Here is a 17,437-nt window from a genome sequence, read left to right as displayed (position 1 = left end):
TTTTACACGAGGGCTGTTTCCTCTGTGAAGTGGTTGTTGATGTTTGTGTTTCTCCTTGCAGACAACTATGGATTTCACAAAATTCCTGTGCCTGGTGGCAATTGGCACCCTTTCTCAGCAACAGTTTGCATCTAGTAACTGGCACCCTTCCTCTGCAAAGGAGCCAACAAGTAAATGATGGTGAAAACGGAACTGTTTATGTACTACCTCCACATAAGTGGAGAAGCAAGCAGATTGCAGAGGTGCTGAAAGACGGTGAGCTTGCATTACTGCCTTGGTGGCACTTGTTCTGTGTGTAAACAGGAGGCTGCAGTCTGCAGAGCTGACAACTCTCAGATATGCTGAATTCAGTCTTTCTGAAAAGCCTTGAAAAATCTGAGCTGAAATGGGAGGGAAATAAATAACCACAAACCGGAGAAACGAATCGTTGGTGCTTATAACCAGAACAGATCATTTATGATCCTGGTTCTTCTCTTTCACAAATAAATGTAAATCCTTGTAGCACCAACAAAATCAGTGCATTTATCTTTCTGCATGAAGATCACCAAATATATCAGGAAAATTTCCTTACTTCCATAATATGAGAAGGGGAAGATTAGTATCACTTATTCTGCTAGGAATAAAAGAAGGCTGGAGAGCAGCTGTCACTTTTAAGTGTGCACATTTAAGAATCTCTCTAACCTGCTTTGAAGATTTGCTTCTGTAATGCAGAGTTACCACTACTCAGTTTAATGGGAAATCACAGGAAAACCTGGAGCAATACCACACCACAGCACAAGGATTACAGCTGAGACACAAAAAGGACTTGTGCTACACTGTGTTCATTTCTAAGAGCATTTTATTGGCAGACTACAACATTTGCAATACCAATGTAGAGTGTGTCAAATCCTACCTTAAGGCTGACACACACATGTATCATTTAAGACCTGCAAATTTCTCATAGAGGGGATAAAGCCAGGAAAGTCTAAACCTGATTATTTGAGACTGGTGATGCCCCCTCTCCATCCTATGCCACTTGGTCCATCATTCCATTTCAGCAGGAACAGCCAGACACCACAGCTTAGTACACTGATTTTATTCCATTTTGCAGCATTTATCCACCCCTCCCTGTCATTGCTCCTGTCATTCATCTATGCAAAAGCCAGAAACAAAATGGTGCAAAGGGAGTAGTAAAACCTCAGAATTAGAAGGTGCTGCTCACATTTGCTCTGTGAATCCATATGCAATTTTTTTCACTTTGTTGATGACTCAGCCTTTATAGGAACCACACTTACAGAAATCCAAATCACTACTAACACATGCATAAGAGCCATGTGGGCAAAACAGGTTAAATACAATAATCTCTGAGTTCAGAAAGAGCAGAGTTTGTTGCCCAGGCCCTGGGCAGATGATACCCCCAACCTGGAGGTCCGTAGGTGCCAGGTGATTTTTGTGTGTGCTGTCACCTGTCAGAGTTAAGGGCAAGGAAGCCTGAAGTTACACCTATGTAAGTAAAACACAGATATTTTCCTCCTGTTTGACCTAAGAAACACATTTTTTCCCCCAAAAGTCACAGGGTATTTGTAAGAAAACTCCAGTACCTGCTCCGAAAAAATAACACACCTGAGAGTACTTAGCTGGATAAAATTATCTGGCCATTGCAATTCAGGATGTCCAAGGCTAGGGCTGGCCAGGAACCACAGCTGCTCAGCAGAGCATGTTAACAGCAAAACCTCCCCTGGAACCAGCCTGACCTGGTGTTTTCTTCTACTTTGAATAAAGGGGAGCTAAAACTTTGCCAGACAAACCTCATCACAGCCACTAACTGCTGGTCTCTGCATGAGCGTTGGATGTTTTGCAAAATGTCATCCCTTAGAAGCAGCAGTTCAGCACTGTTCCTTCTTGGATTAATCCAGAAAATTTTAAGCCTTTGAACTCTGGCTGCAGAGGAGCAAGGCACATTTTTTTCTAATGGCTTCTGTCTTTCTGGCTCTAAGATCTTTTACCACACTGAGCAACACACTGCCCATAATAAAACAGAAATTCATTATTCCAAGGGTCGACTCTTAAAACTTGTCTGAGAGGAAGAACTTGGCAAAAAGATGGACTGCCAAAGTTAATTTATACTGTTATCAATTCAATAGGCTTAAATAGGCAGTGAAAGCGTTTCATAAGTGTTCATTGTTCAGAGTTCAAGCTAATACCTTCTGCTAAATTGCATTTTGAAGTTTAATCACAATCTACTTTATGTTTCTTTCGGTAATTGGGATTTCTCCACAGTATAATATGAAAAAGTCAAACTAATGGGCTTCTCTGATGGAAGTTTAAATTTTGGAAATTTGCCTTGGATTGCAGTCAGTGTGAGTGCCTGAAATAACCCAGAACCTTTCACCCAATTAAGATGTTAATATTTTGATCATTAAGAAAGTTTCATATTATTACAGGCAACAGCAACAAAACAGTCATTATTTGAAGTGTTATTTTGGAGTGTAATTAATGGGAGCAGTTTTACCCCTCCAACACACGCACACGCTGCCTCACATGGCACAGGAGCTGTTGGGGAACTGGCTGCTGCTCTTTTTGTCCAAAATGCTAAATGTCAGCATTTTCTTTATCCAAGGGAGGAGCAGTGAGAAATGCTCATTTCTGGTCAGCCTTTTGCTCCGGGGAGGGACATGGATCCTGGGAAATGGCATCCAGCAAGCTGTGACTGACTGACGCGCAGTCCCGGGGCCGGGCACTTGTCCAAATGCATGTTGTCAACTCTGCTGTGCCTGATATCAGCTCTTTCAATGCCAGCCTGGCTTTCCCCCCCTCCTTTCTTCCTCTCCTCCATCAGCTCCCTGTATTTCCTGAACCTTAGGCATTATGCTGTGGAAAAATATGTTTGCCTGGCACTGAGAACTGAATAAGCACCCTAAAACCTCTGTTTGTGGTGTGAGTGCTCCACTCACGTCAGCAGAGATCTGACACGGGAGTTTCTGCCCCACTCTACTGCCACAAAATAAACACAAACACCTTCCTATATGTAGAATCCCAGATGAGGACATAGGTGCTTTAAATCTGCTGCTGGGATTTACAGTCCTGTTTTCTTTTTTTTATGCCCTTGCTGCTATTCTTCTGAAGACAATAAATCCAGAAATGTTCTCTTTTATTGCCAAAAATAATTAGCCAATAATTGAGTTCTACACAGTTTTCAAGAAACACAAAGCAAAAGATACGGCTTAAAAAGTGATAAATCCAGGCAAACTACGTACAGAATAATAATTAAATCCCCCTGTTATCTTACTTAATGATCAGAAAAATATTGGCCCAAATAAAGGTGACAAGAAGGATGCTGTAAGATTTATTGTGTGCAGCATGCATGTACACACGTGGGCTCACTCTCCTCCCAGTGAGAACTGGGGAGTCATCAGCAGGATTTAATGGTATTTTATCTAGTTATACTCAGGGAGAACGTGTCCCACAGACTGGAACTGCAAACAGACAGAAAATAAATACTATTTGAAAAGGGCATTAGGGTTCCTGACAGCAAAGTATATTTCCTGCAGTAAAAGGCTGAAATTAATGTACCCTGTCAAATAAACACATGGCTTCATGGTATCTCTGATTTATAGGTGTTAGAATTATTAGGAGCATAAGATATTGTCACAAACAATTCTATAACAAAATCTTTGTGCACTGGCATTTTTATAGAAATTTCCAATAATTTCAGCTACACTTGCATCAACCTGGAATAATTCTGTTGACTTTTACAGAATCCCTTCAGGTTTAGAAGCAGGTTTGTAATGAAGAGGAATTGTACAATAAAATTTCCACTGTGTACAAAGGAAACAGATGTGGGTCCACATGCAGATGGTGAACTTTCTATTACCTGAGAAATTTCTCTTTTTTTTCTCATCTTACAAATGATGCATCATAGCTAAAATAAACTTACAGGTTCCCTGCAGAAATTAGCTGTAGTCCTTGACTCAGTGGTATGAGAAAGCAAAACCATCAAACTTTAATGGTCCTTTCTGACCTCAAAATTATGAATCTCTTACTGGTAAAAACTTGTAAGAAAAGTCATCAGGAACATTTTCAACTTGTCAAATGAAATGAGTTAGTAATTCTGAAATATATAAGGGGAAGAAGAGAATAAAAGCTTGGGGTTTTGATCCATTTCAGGGCAGTGTAGAGGCTACACCAATGGAATAGAGACCGAGGGCAGCCTGCTCTATCTTTGATGTGTCAGAGGCAGTTACTCATCTACAGCTGTGTTCCAGGCTGCAAGGAAAGATGTATTCTATTACCATCTGTATGGCAGCTGTCTTTTGTCAAGTGGGCAGTTTTCCTTATCTCTGAGTGATCACAACCACTCCTCCCTCAGGAGGGGACATCTGCTGATAACAGCTAGGGAATGTCACTGCATGGCTGATAAGAACTACAGCATCCCACTGGGAGATGTGAGCCCAGAGGGAGGAGCCAAGCATTCCTACCTGGATATAATCTGGAGATTCTGGAACACCAGCACAGCTTCTCCACTGGATTTCCCAGAGGAACAGCAGCTGCCTCTTCTTCCACTGGATCTTCAGAGGAAGAGACTGCACCTTTCTCCAGGAACCCTGCTCCAGCAGAACCACCCCTGACACTGCAGGAGGGCTGCAGCCACAATTCCAATGGGACTGCTGCCAACAGCCTGACCCACAGGGTGTCAGGTTGAGTTCTGACTCTGTCAGTGTTGTTCTAGTTTACTGCATTGTTTATTTTATCCTTTCATTTTCTTCCCTATTAAAGAACTGTTATTTCCTGCTCCCATATTTTTTGCCTGAGAGCTCCTTAATTTAAAATTTATAGCAATTTGGAGGGGTGGGGAGGGTTTACATTCTCCATTTCAGGGGAGGCTCCTGCCTTCCTTAGCAGACTCCTGTCTTTCCAAACCGAGACAAGCTGGAAACCTGTTCTCCCTGGGAAATGTGTTTGGTGAAGTCCAGACCAGACTATACAAGGAGGGCGAACTGTCAACTGAGAAAAAAAAAACGTATGACTGAGAGAGCAAAGTGGGCTCTGGAGCAAACAATACCCATCCAGTGTGCAAAATCCAGGTACTGACCAGCCCTTGGGTCCTCTGTGCAGATCTAGTTCCATCCCAAAACATCCCAAAAATGACAATAGAGCTGCTGCTGTTCCAGAGTGGTCTAGGAAAATCCCACTGAGAAGTGGAGCTGCGAAGCCTGAGAGGCAACGAAAAACACAGTCCTGCAGGCAATATTCCCTGCCAGGTCAGGAAGAGGTGAGCCCCAGGAGACACAGCAGCAACTTTCTGCAGTTTCAGGATTCCTGTTGCCAGGGGTGATCCTGAGGCAGGAGAATGGGCCATTCCTCCTCGGGATGGCACAAAGTGGCTGTGGGGGGACTCTGGGAGCCCAGCAAGCCCAGCCAGGGCTCAGGGGTGTGCGTGCCTGGAGCCCAGGCTGGGCTGGGCAGCGCTGGGTCCCAGCAGCAGGCAGGCAGCACTTTGTGTGTGACCCAATTAGCCACTGCCTTGGAACAAATCCATAATGGCATCTTCTGGAGACAAGCAGGCCAGTGCTGCTGGCTCGGCAGTGAAGGCACAAAGGTGTGATCTCTGTGGAAAATTGGTGTCCAGGCGGGTTCTGTCACTGCAGAGGGGCTCAGTGTGAGATGTGGCCACGAGCAACAGAGCCACTAGCCACTGCAGTGTGGGGTTGTTGTGGCATTCACATTTTCTGAAAAATCCCTTCACCCAGGATTTTTCTCTCTCAGGATGACCCTAAGATGTGTCAGAGTCTCTTTTCCCAGCCCGGCAACGAGATCAGGAGTCAGGATTCTTCTGTTCTGGTTCTCAAGGTTGTTTATTTGCTGTTATCTATAACATTTTTCCCTGGCCTGCCGAGGTCTGTCCAGCAGGTCAGACAGATGCACACTGCCCAACTCAGAAGTGGTATTATCTTTTTACACTAAAAACTACATGTACATTATTTACAATAATTTCCCTATACCTATCACCTATGTTAGACAGTGTGTTCATACCCTAAACCAATCCAAAAGTGCCACCAACACCCAGAAGATGGAGGCTAGGAAGAAGGAGAAAGAAGGACAAGGCATGCCCAAATTCCTCCATCTTGGGACCCCAAGCCCCCATTCTAAAAACTCAAAATTCTACTTTTCTATCTTGTAACAAACTAACTATCATTCTACTTAAACTTTTGTGGCTTGTAAATCCTCATATAAGGTTGGTAATTTTTTCCATGGGTCAAAATCAAAGGCACAGGGGTCTTGGGCTCTGTGCCAAGGTCTCTGAGCCCCCTGGCAGGGGCTGGAGCCATCCAGGACAGCCAGAGGGATGTCCTGGGTTCCAACATTTCTCCTGGGAAGCTGAAAAACCTCCAAAAAAAAGGAAAACAATTCTTATCTCATTTGATTCTCCTGTGCTTTGCTCATGTGGAATGTGTTTGGAGAGTATTTACCCACAGGTGATTGTTTCATTGGATTCTGCTGTGAGTTGTTTTCACTCATTGGCCAATCAGGGCCAAGCTGTGTCAGGACTCTGGAAGGAGTCAGGAGTTTTCATTATTATCTTTTTAGCCTTCTGTAAGTATCCTTTCTGTATTCTTTAATATAATATAGTATCATAAATTGATAAATTCACCTTCTGAGAACACGAGGCCAGATTCATTGTTCCTTCCTTCGTCTGGGGACCCAGCAAATACAAAAGGTTTTCTCCTCAGTGGCATTCTGGGTGGCCATTAACAAGAGATTTGAGTAAGGCAACATGTGTAGTAACTCAATTTAAGGAAGGGCAGAAAGATGTAACAACCCTGATGGACTGACTCAAATGAGAAGGAAAGAGTAGAGCCCTTTCTTTAGGTGGCACTACTAAAATTTCCTGGCTGTAGGAACTCATGGATGAACAGAAGGTTCCAGAGAGTGAGCCTAAAAACCTGAACCTCACTGAGACTGTGGTAATAGGTACAAGATAGAGTTAACTGTATGTGCAGGATGTTGTATTTTGGGGGCTGATTTAGGACACCCAGCATTACTCATCTGGAACCTCCTTTAGGTCCATTTATCACAGGATTCCTCTGAACCAAAAAGTGATGTCACTGTGAAAAAAGCACACACTGTTCTGGGCTACAACTCTGGGCCACTTGAAAGGGAAGAAAAACTAAAGCAGAAGTTTTTGAAGATAAAAGCTTTTCACTTAGATAGCTAATGTAAATTGTACAAACCCCTCTGATGTCTGAAACCTTCAATGTAGCTAAATTGCAGGTAAGTTGTTGTAGAATCCATTGCATTAGTTGGACTGGACTGTATCCACTTAATTATCTCATCACCTTGCTGTCCCCATAATCTATTTCTTTCTTCTTCAGGGCACTGAAAGGTGGTGCCACATATGAAAAATGGTCATAAAGTAATTACAAGGCACTCTGTGGAGGCTCAAGATGGTAACTTCCACATTTTAATCATCTAGGAAGACAAAATGAGAACCCAAAAGAACCTCGAGAAGATGCAGCCTGTACATTACTCTGGTCCTGCTGAGCTCTTGGGAGCTGCTTTCCTGCTGGGAAAGCCCATATTTTATATGTCAAAGACAGGGAAAAATTGAAAGAGAGTTATTCTTTTTTTCTCATTATGAGGCTAAAAATCATTAAATCCTTAAGGAATCTTGTGGACTGAGAGGGAGAGACTTCCCCAGCACTATAAACAGGTCAAGGAGAAGGGGTTAGATAAAGAAACAAACTAAAATGCTGCAGTGACCAGCAGCAGCACACATATCACACAGCAGTGACAAATTAATTTAGCTCAAGGCAGCTCTTTCTCAGCCTCACTCCCCATTTCTTGTGCCTGTGCTGACTTTCATTGTTCTGTTTTCCTTTTGGATCCTTTCACTGTGGGATGTGTGGGCTACAGGTACAGGTACCCTGGCTCTGTGATCTGGCAGAGCATCTCACTTGCATCTCAGTAATCAAAGGAGATTTGGGAGCCATCAGGTGGGCTCACTCCTTCAAAACTCTCTCAATGACAGTGCCACAAATTGGCAGCTTTCAGGAGCATGGCTGCTGCCAGTGCAAGCTTTGATAATAGAAATGGCAGCTGAAATTTAAACTTAGACGTTTCCATTACTCAGAGGAAAATGTGCAGTCACAGAAAGTTTTCTCATCATCTGAAATTTCAAGCTGCTGTGTGCAATGCTCTGGGGCCCATTTCTCATAGCCACAACGGCTTATTTTGGAGTAGTTTTGTGACTTTCTGGGAAGAACCTGGGAAGTACCCTTTCTGGTACAGGAGCTGTAAGCTGAGATGATCCTCACCCTAAAACACCCAAAGTTAGGGGGCATCACCAGTCTCAAAGTTATTGAGATCAATGACTTTGTGGTTCTGCCCAAAACCAGCATCCCTTTAGCCTCTCTCCTTTAGACTGGACAAGTCTTTTAGATTGGATAAGTCTTTTAGACTGGACAATACAGACTGATAGAAGCACAGGATATCTGGGCTGGCATCTTCAACTGACAGAGAATGTGTAAAGGGTGTGTAAGAGTTGTGTAGGTTTACTAGCTGTGCACTGCAAAGGCATTCATCCACGTTATCCCTTTTTATGCATCTCCTGTCACCTCCTCTTCCATGCTCTTGCACCAAAATCCACTTGCAGAAGGAGAAAAACACGTTCTGGCAGTGCTGCCAAAGGGCTGCTCAATTCCAGGTCAGCCAACAACTTTAAAGGGAAGCAGGGTACTTTGTCTGCTCCTCAGAAGTAAATGTACATACACATTCCCTTTGTACATACTAAAATATTGAAATATGTAAAAATATGGATTGTAATTAGGGGAAAGTTGGAATAGATTTGGATGTTTAGCATACCCTTGGTATTTCTTGTTTGGTTTCTACGTGATGCCCTCTGCACAAAATGATACTTCACCCTAATTGTGCCCTCTCAGTGCAATCATGTAAATTTTGCTCTTGTTCATGTTGTTCTTCCTTTGGGAGCTCTAATCTGGTTATTCTGGACATCCTGGAGAGGAGGAGGTAAGGACACCCATGGAGCTGGGGCCTGCAGGATTAAAGTTTCTGGCTGTGAGTGAGGAAATTTATTCCCCCCAGTCCCACAGGGATGTCCTTGGTTAAAGGGCCAGCCCACTGCAATGTCCCACAACTCAGTATCCAGGGAATTGGGATTTCATATCAGCCTTCAAATACAATAATTTCTCCTGCAGTAACCCACATGTTGATTGAGAGAATTTTCCTCTGAGTCCAGAGATCATACATCTTTAGAATGGGCATCAGTAAAAATGACAGATCTTTCAATTTGTTGGCATCTGCTTTCTCATGGCTCTGCTCCTTTTGGAGATATTTACAGCTGTGCAAATTTATTAGGGTTTTGCAGAAAAGCAAATGCAAAGCTCATCACACAATTATAATTTCTGCTGTTAAGCTTCTTCCTATTTTTGTTTATTTATTATGCCAATGTATTTTGAGTTTTTGAGTTGGAACAGCCTTGTACACACACATCTTCCCCTCTAGGAATTTGTTAAAATTGCTTTCTGGGTAGATGAACTCTCTGCTTATTTGGACCTTTTCTGCAGTAGACCCCTCAGACCTGCAGATAAAAACTGCAAACCATTGATCAGGGCTCTGCACAGGGGAACAGCAGTGACCTGCAGCAGCTGTTTGTCCAAGCCTGGAAAGCACTAATGACAAAGCTAATTAATTCATTTCTCAACTCCATGCCTTATGTTTAATGCACATGCCAGCAGTGAACCACATTATTTCACTGCAATCCAAATATCTTGTGGTAATGTGACAATGTTCCTCTAATGTTTGTTGAGAATTTCATTAAAAGATACAGTGGGAAAGCAGAATCTTGGTTTGCTTCTCCTACTGGGTTTTGTTTCCCCCTATTTTGTTTCACTCTGAATCCCCAATATTTCTATTACATGTGATGAGGTTTCAATATTATTGAAACTATTAGGAGTTTTCTTAATATTTCCAAATCAACCTTTTATTCATAATATTATTTCAGTGAAATGCCTCTTTTTCTACATCAGCTCTTTCTCTCCTGACTCTAATAGATCTTACTAAAGCTCTAATTCCACATTTATGGTATACAGTAATGATAACCTGTTTCTTCCACTAATTTACACACATAGTGCAGCTAAAGAGAAATCTGCATTTCTACACTTTTAAAGCACATTAAGACATAAAAATCCTAAACCCCCTACGCCCTATGCTGGGATTTATCTTGCAATTGTGAATGTTACTATTTATCTTGAGAGAGGAATGATACAGTGGTGCAACACACACCCCTGAGCATGCACAGGCACACACTTCCAGAGTTCAAAATTTCAACAGGCTCTTGCTTTCAGTGTGAAGGAAAAAAAATCTGAGAGTGTTGGAGATTGTTACCATCTGTCAGACATAGCAGAAAGGTGTGGGCATCTTTAAAGAACAAAAAGAAAAAAAATTACCAAACCCAGAATTCCATAATTAAACATGTTTGTACACCATTATCCACATATACACTAGGAAATATTTACAGCTCACCTGATACTAAGGAACAGCCCTGGTTTAAGCTAGGATAAGGTTGCTTTTCTTCCCAGTAGCTGGTACAGGGCCATACTTTGGATTGAGAATGAGAATAAATGTTCAGTACATAAAACTGGGGGGAAAGGTGGCCAGGGGCCACTGCTTGGGAACTGCCTGGGCATTGATCAGCAAGTGGTGAGCAAATGCCTGGAGCATCACTTGTTTTGCATATTCTAGTTCCACTCTTAGTATTATTAAATCTTTCTTTTCTTTCCTATTAAACTCTCTTTATCTCAATTAATGAAGTTTACTTCTTTTTTTTCCCCAATTCTCTTCTTCATCTACTGCATTCCTATTTCACTTTTCAAATGTTCTCTGCTTCTTCGTTCAAGCAGGGGAATAGAGAAGGACTTCAAAGAGAAAAACTAGATATTATTCATACTACCACACTGATCCACAGATCATTTCAATAAAATAGTCCCTAAACAGACACAAAAAACCCACCCTAAAAGTGTTCACCAAAAATTGCAGACTTGTCTTTTTGTTACCTAGGTTTCTATTTGGACAGTGGAGCTTGTGATTAAGTTTTCTGACCTCTTGCTGTTCCACTCCCCAGTGAGATGATCACTGTGAAAGACTTTTTGGTGATGCACTGACACTGAAGAGATTTCCACAACACAGCAGCAGAAATTAACCTTAAGCAGCTGATTTGTGCCCAGCTCCTGACACAGAATCCTTCCCTGGAGCTTTTTTTCTGACAGTCCTTCCTTCTCTAACAACTATTTTGTTTTCAAACTTTCTTCCCCTCAGCCATGAGATGGAGGATCCCTCCTGACAGCTGGATCTGAAGCAGGAGCTTTGATCCAGTGCCTGCTGAACTCCACTGGTTTCAGCCAGTGTCAGAAGGTGCTGGATCAAGGCTGGAGGTTCTGGAAAACATTAGCTAGATATGGTGTGTGGAGCTGAGAGATAAAGAAAAGGGAGAGGGGGAGAAGGAGACAAAGAAAAGCATTCCCCTGAAGATGTTTCTTCATTTCATACAACACTTCAAACTGCACAGGATTTTTCAGACTTTACTACCGAGTGCTCTGGAGAAAAAAAAAAGAAATCTGCCATGTCACACCAAAGAGCAGGCGAGTAACTTTCTCTTGTCAGAAAACAAATGATAACACGTCTTCTCTCTTTCTCTGGTGCCTTGTCATATAATCCTCTGTCTTACTGTATTTTAAAGAGAACTACCTGACCCTCAATTCTTGTTGCACAAATTAAACCAAGACAGTGCCCATTTTGAGAAAAATCCTCCACTAACCTAAGATTTGTTCTGCAGCATTCCCATGATTCAGCTGAAAGGCAAAAGAACCAGTCTGCTGTGTGAGAAAGGATTTAATTGCTCTGGTTAGAAGAATTAATCTAGACAAGAGCAAAGAATACAAAGAAAGGAAATTTCTCTTGTTGGAAACTGAATTTTGCTCTTGGATATGCATCTGTAACTTCTTCTGAAGTTAGCAGCATATCAAAGGCAGGATTAGGCCATAGGACATTTGCATCTCTAGCCATGGATCCAGACCAAGGGTGGGAACAAAGGGCATTTAATAGGCCAAAATTAACAAACATTTTAACTGCCTACCTGCTCCATTTCCGTAAAGGTGCTCTGCTCCTCATCCTCCTCCTCAATATCCGACTCACCCACAGCAATAGGAACACAAATAGACAGGTCAGGATTGGTCATAAAATCATCATCTGTAATTGCTGGGTGTTTCTCTCCATTTTTGTTGACCCCATCCTCAGCATGGCTCTCCTTGTGGTTCTCCATGTCTTTGCCGAGCTCGGTGGTGGCGTGGCTGTTCACGCAGTTGTTGAGGGCTCCTGGGTTCTGGGCAGCGAGTTTCATCATGGCCTTCTTCTCAGCTGTGGTCTTGGGGTGCCTGAGGACGTGGCAGCAGAAGTTCCAGGCAGCTTTTTTGGCGTACTGCAGGCCCCTGTTGATGCGGGCGAACGCGAGCTGCAGGTTGTTCATCTCGCCGTCCTCGTCCGGGGCCGAGAGGTTGTCGGCGCTGAAGGAGCTCAGCAGCAAGGCAAGGAACAGGTTGAGCACCTGGAAGGAGTGAAGTTGAAAGGAAATTGGTGAGTTTTAAATGTGGGGGGGCGTGCGTGTGCGTGTGCGTGTGTGTGTGTGTGTGTGTGTGTGTGTGTGTAAGAGGTTTTACAGTTGTCGGAACCCAGGAAATTCCTCTGGCTGCCCTGGAGGATGTGAGACCCCGTAAGGGGGCTCGGAGACCTTGGCACAGAGCCCAAGACCCCTGTGCCTTTGATTTAGCTCTTGGAAAAAACAATTACCAACCTTTATATGAAGAATTAAAAGCCATGAAAGTTTAAGTAGAACGATAGTGAATTTATTGGGGTGAAAAATAGATTTTTTGGGGTTTTTAGAATGGGGGTTCAGGGGGCAAGATGGAGGAATCTGAGCACGTCCAGCCTTTCTCCTTCTTCTTCTTCTTGGCCTCCATCTTCTGCTGTGATGTTAGCACTTTTAGATTGGTTTAGAGTTGAAGCTCACTGTCTAACATAGGTGATAGGTATTGGAAAGTTATTTTAAATAATGTACACATAGTTTTTCGTATAAAAAGATAACACCACCCCGGGGGCAGGCAGAGTGTCCCTGATTATCTTGCTGAGTGGACCTTGGCAGGCCAGGAGAAAGAATTTCATAGGCAAGAAACAATAAACAACCTTGAGAACCTTGAGACTGAGAAATGAAGAGCTCTGACTCCTTCTTCAACCACCAGGCTGGGAAAAGAGACTTTCTAATGCATCTTGAGGTCACTCTGAGCAGCTAGAGAGCCCAAGATACAGTGACTTCTGTGAGCCAGAGAGAAGTTGGATAAGAGGATCCATGTTCAGCCCTGAAAGAATTTTCTGCCAAGGTCATCGACATAGATACCAAGAAAGAAAGGAGGATAAATAAGAGAAACCTGCAACTGCCTATTCCTATAAGCACTTTGTCTCTCGTGACCAAGTGTAAACTTGTGAGTTTTGTAAGAATGCATAAAAAGCGTGCATGCTGTAATAAAAACAGGTTTGAAGCCTTCTGAAAATGGAGTGTGTTGCTTTGTATTGTGACCATCCCAACTAAGACATTTTTGGTCCTGGAAACAGAAGGATCTGAGTTTCATCTCATCTGTGGCCTGTAGCCCCATCATGGAAATCCCTCTAATTACTGAGGGTTTCTAATTTCTAAGGTGGTTTCAGCAGGAAAAGGAGTCTGCAGGCATTTTCAAACACATTGACCTCAGGTGCAAAAATTTAGCATGGACAATAACACACACTGACATTGCCTTCCTCCCTCTCCACCCCCAACACCCCAAAACATGGAAAATAAAATGTAAAGCTCTGAAATAGAATACAAAAAAACCTCCCCAAAAAGCTCTGGGAAGACCTCACTGTGACCTTTCAGTGCTTAAACAGGGTCTATAGGAAAAATAGGGACAAATCTTGTAGGATTGTTGTAATAGGACAAGGGGAAATGGCTTTAAACTAAAAGAGGGGAGTCTCAGACTAGATTTAGGGAAGAAATATTTGTAGATGAGGATGGCGAGGTACAGGTTTCCATCACTGGAAGCATTCAAAGTTAGGTTGGATGGGGCTCTGAACAACCTGATCTAGTTAAAAATGTCCCTGCTCACTGCACTCGGTGCCCTTTAAAGGTCCCTTCCAACCCAAATTCTTCTATGATTCTATGACAATGATGTACATAGGCAAGGCACTTCAACCACACTGTACATTTGGAAACATTTCTAAACATTTGTATGCATTTTCACAGACAGTTTTGTTTTAAATATCCTCTGGGCCATGAAGGAAATCTATTGTGACTGTGAATAAACACCTCTGAGGTCATATAGCTTCAAAAACTTCTCCCTCCAGGCTAAAACAAGCCATCACAACCAGATTACTGTGGCCAAATCTGAGCAAGACTCACTCCCAAAGCAGGCTTGGTCCTGAAAATGCTGTTACTAGTCAGGAAAAAAAAAAAAAACTATTTAAAGATTTTCACAGGTCTATGAAAAGATCCAAACTGAAGTTGAGATTGTGTGTTACCTTCCTCTTGTTCTTGCCATTTCAGAACTGTCTACTTTTGCTGGCAGTGTGTGGCAAGATTAGACACAACTAGGCATTTAAGTGATATATTTGATGGTTTAAACCTCTTTTTATACCCCTGCCCCGAATAAATACCATTATATCCAATAAACAAAGCCAGCTTCTTCTCAAAGGCCATCCCCAGTAATGTATCTCACAGGCTGGTCACCAGCTGCTGTATATTGAACATTACATCTCTTATGGTCTGAGAAGAAATAAATTACAGCTTTTGTGCTGGATTTATCAGGGCAAAAAGTTCACACTGCAGGTGGATGCTTGGGATGACAGGAACAGGGCAAAGGTGACCCAAACCAATATCTGCTAAAATATATTTACCCCAAAACAAACCAATCCCAAATTGCCTGGTATCAACTCAGCTGCTGCCTGTACCAAGTGGGTGGGTGGCAGCTCTGGGTGCTGGCAAGGAGAGGTCAGTGCTGCGGCACTCCTGCCATTTACAGCAATAAAATGGACTTTGTGCAGGTATTTTCTCTGTGATCTCTTAATACTACCAGATATACCTGTAAGCCTCCTAACTTCTCTCTTTCTGATAGTACTTTAAGTTGAAAACACCTGCTAGACCAACATAAACAGCATAAAAAGTACTTCTATTTAACTGGGTCTTACCAAAGAGCCACAATCTTTTTGCTATCGTCCCCTTACCCTGTTCCCTCTTATTTCAAATATTCAGAATATATGGGGTAGAATTCTGAAAACCTGGTCCTAATCACTCTGATGGCACAGTGTTTGAAGTGCCCTGTCAGTGCTGTTTTGTAAAGTACCCTTTGCAATCACTGTGACTGAAAACAAAAGCAGTTGGTGGCACAGCAGATGCCCCCGTCCATTATGAACCAGTGAATAAACCATTGCTGCCCCAGCAGTGCCCTGCTCCCAGGTAAAGTGAGATTAAAGCTAATTGTTTCTTAGCTGGTCCACCACACTGAGAGCTTGTGTGGGTCTCCTCATCACTGTGGTGGCCTGGTGGTAATCAATTTTTCCTTTCACACCCCACTCGCAAGTGATGCTGTGTGAAACCAGAGCAGTGGATGTGCAGCCAAGCAGGTGGGAGCCCACCAGGGAAGGAGGCACTGATAGATCCCCTTTAGCCACTTTCAACCCAGTTTGACAGCAGGATGGGGGCTCAGAGATAACCACACTTCTACAAGTGTCCTGAAAATAACCATGTGTGTATGTGAGAGGGAGAAGCTGGAGGAAGGGAGGGGATAAAGGGAGCCAGAATAAAAATCTTCTGGACTCTGTAGGTACAATTCAATTACCTTAACAGAGGTGTCTGCTGATGCTGGAGGGTATCTGAGATATCTCACAGGAGGTCTGTGACCTCTCAAAGCTCCAGCTGCCATCCAACCAGGGCATCCCATGTGTTGCAGGGGGAGACAGATTGGCCAAATTTAGGGGACTGAATTGCTCATCAAGGATGGCAGGTGCCTCCAGCCTCAAACATCAAGCCCTGAGAGTCTAATGGTGCACCTAAGCCTCATTTCAATCAGAAATTCATCTTGTGGACAACAGAGACTGACCAAGCACAGGTGACCACGCCAGGGCTACGTGCATCTGCCAATATGCCTAGTGCCATCTGACCCTTCCATGCCCAAGTCACCCTCAGGCAATTGCCCAGAAGGACAAAAAATACCAAAAAGCTATTCTGGGAGATCTGTGTCCAGCTGGAGGCCAGGATGGATACCCTGCAGTATCCCCAGAGGTCCTCAGGCCAAACTGAGTCAAGCCCCAGCCCTCTGCAGAGTGGTGGTAGCCCAGATATCTCCATACATGAATATCTCCTTGTGTGCACAGGAATTTCCTTATCTGAAGCTGAATTTCATCCTGTACTTCATTACCTCTGCTCTTCACTAAAGGTTTGAAGCACTTTGATTCACTTTTCTGTATTCATTTCAGACATCAAGCTACATGTATACATTAGATATGTTTGTCTAGATACACCTGCAGGTTCATGTAGCATCCTCAGTATTGTTATTTACCATGGATTATTAAAGCAATCTTATTTTCTTCCCAGAAATGCAGCTGACATTTTGCACAAAGAACCATTTGCACTTCATGCTTTGAGCCAAAAATAAATCTCAAATATCATTCCCTGCTTCCTTCATAAGCAGGTAACCTCAGAGTTGCATTGCTGGGCATTCAAACCGAATGAACTGCTGAATAAGCACTTTATGTTTACTTATTCCCACATTTCACTGTACACTGCATTTTCCAGAAAAAAAAAATATGCCTAACCCATGACACACCACATTTCCTGTAAAAGGTTACTAATAATACCCAGTCCTCCTGGCTGCTAACACAGTGCTTTCAGTTTAAGTAAAAGCTAACTAAAGATTACCTCAGTTTGCAAAAGCAATGGCAGATTTCTATGTCCATATGGATCCCCTTGGAAAGAAATCTGCTTTCCAGTGACACTGAGCAGCCAGACTGTGAAAGCAGGTCGCTTTTCTGGTCTTTGGGGTTGGGAATCAAATGACAGATGCACTCAAAGAACCCCAAATTCTTTTAGTATAATTATATTAAGCTTTTAGCCTAATGACAATCCAGCATGCTTTCGCTGACCTTCTCACTTCCAATGCCTTTTCCAAAGCTCGTGACTCTGGTTGTGCCAGTATGAGGCACAAATGATCAGATTAATTCAGCCCCATGGCAGGTGCCTCCCTGAGGTGCTTAAGCTGCGGTTTTCCCAGGATGTCTGCAGACAATGGAGACAGTCTGGCATCCCAGGGGATGTTGAGGAGCTGAGCAGTGCCCACCAAAGACTAAGCAAGCTTGGATTTTG

The 17,437-nt window shown here is 43.0% G+C and overlaps 1 protein-coding gene across 2 annotated transcripts in view; it reads right to left on the bottom strand.

Moving 5' to 3' along the window:
- The window catches only part of LOC136557178 (sodium channel protein type 5 subunit alpha-like), a 177,022-nt gene that overhangs the window by 64,469 nt on the left and 95,116 nt on the right, over positions 1–17,437 (bottom strand). For both annotated transcript variants that reach the window (XM_066550788.1, XM_066550798.1), the window contains exon 16: positions 12,131–12,598. In XM_066550788.1, coding sequence (XP_066406885.1) covers positions 12,131–12,598 — 468 coding nt within the window. The remainder of the gene's footprint in view (positions 1–12,130; positions 12,599–17,437) is intronic.

Source organism: Molothrus aeneus, chromosome 1, assembly GCF_037042795.1.
Source record: "Molothrus aeneus isolate 106 chromosome 1, BPBGC_Maene_1.0, whole genome shotgun sequence".
Lineage (NCBI taxonomy): Eukaryota > Metazoa > Chordata > Aves > Passeriformes > Icteridae > Molothrus > Molothrus aeneus.
This window is presented reverse-complemented; position numbering and strand designations above follow the sequence as displayed.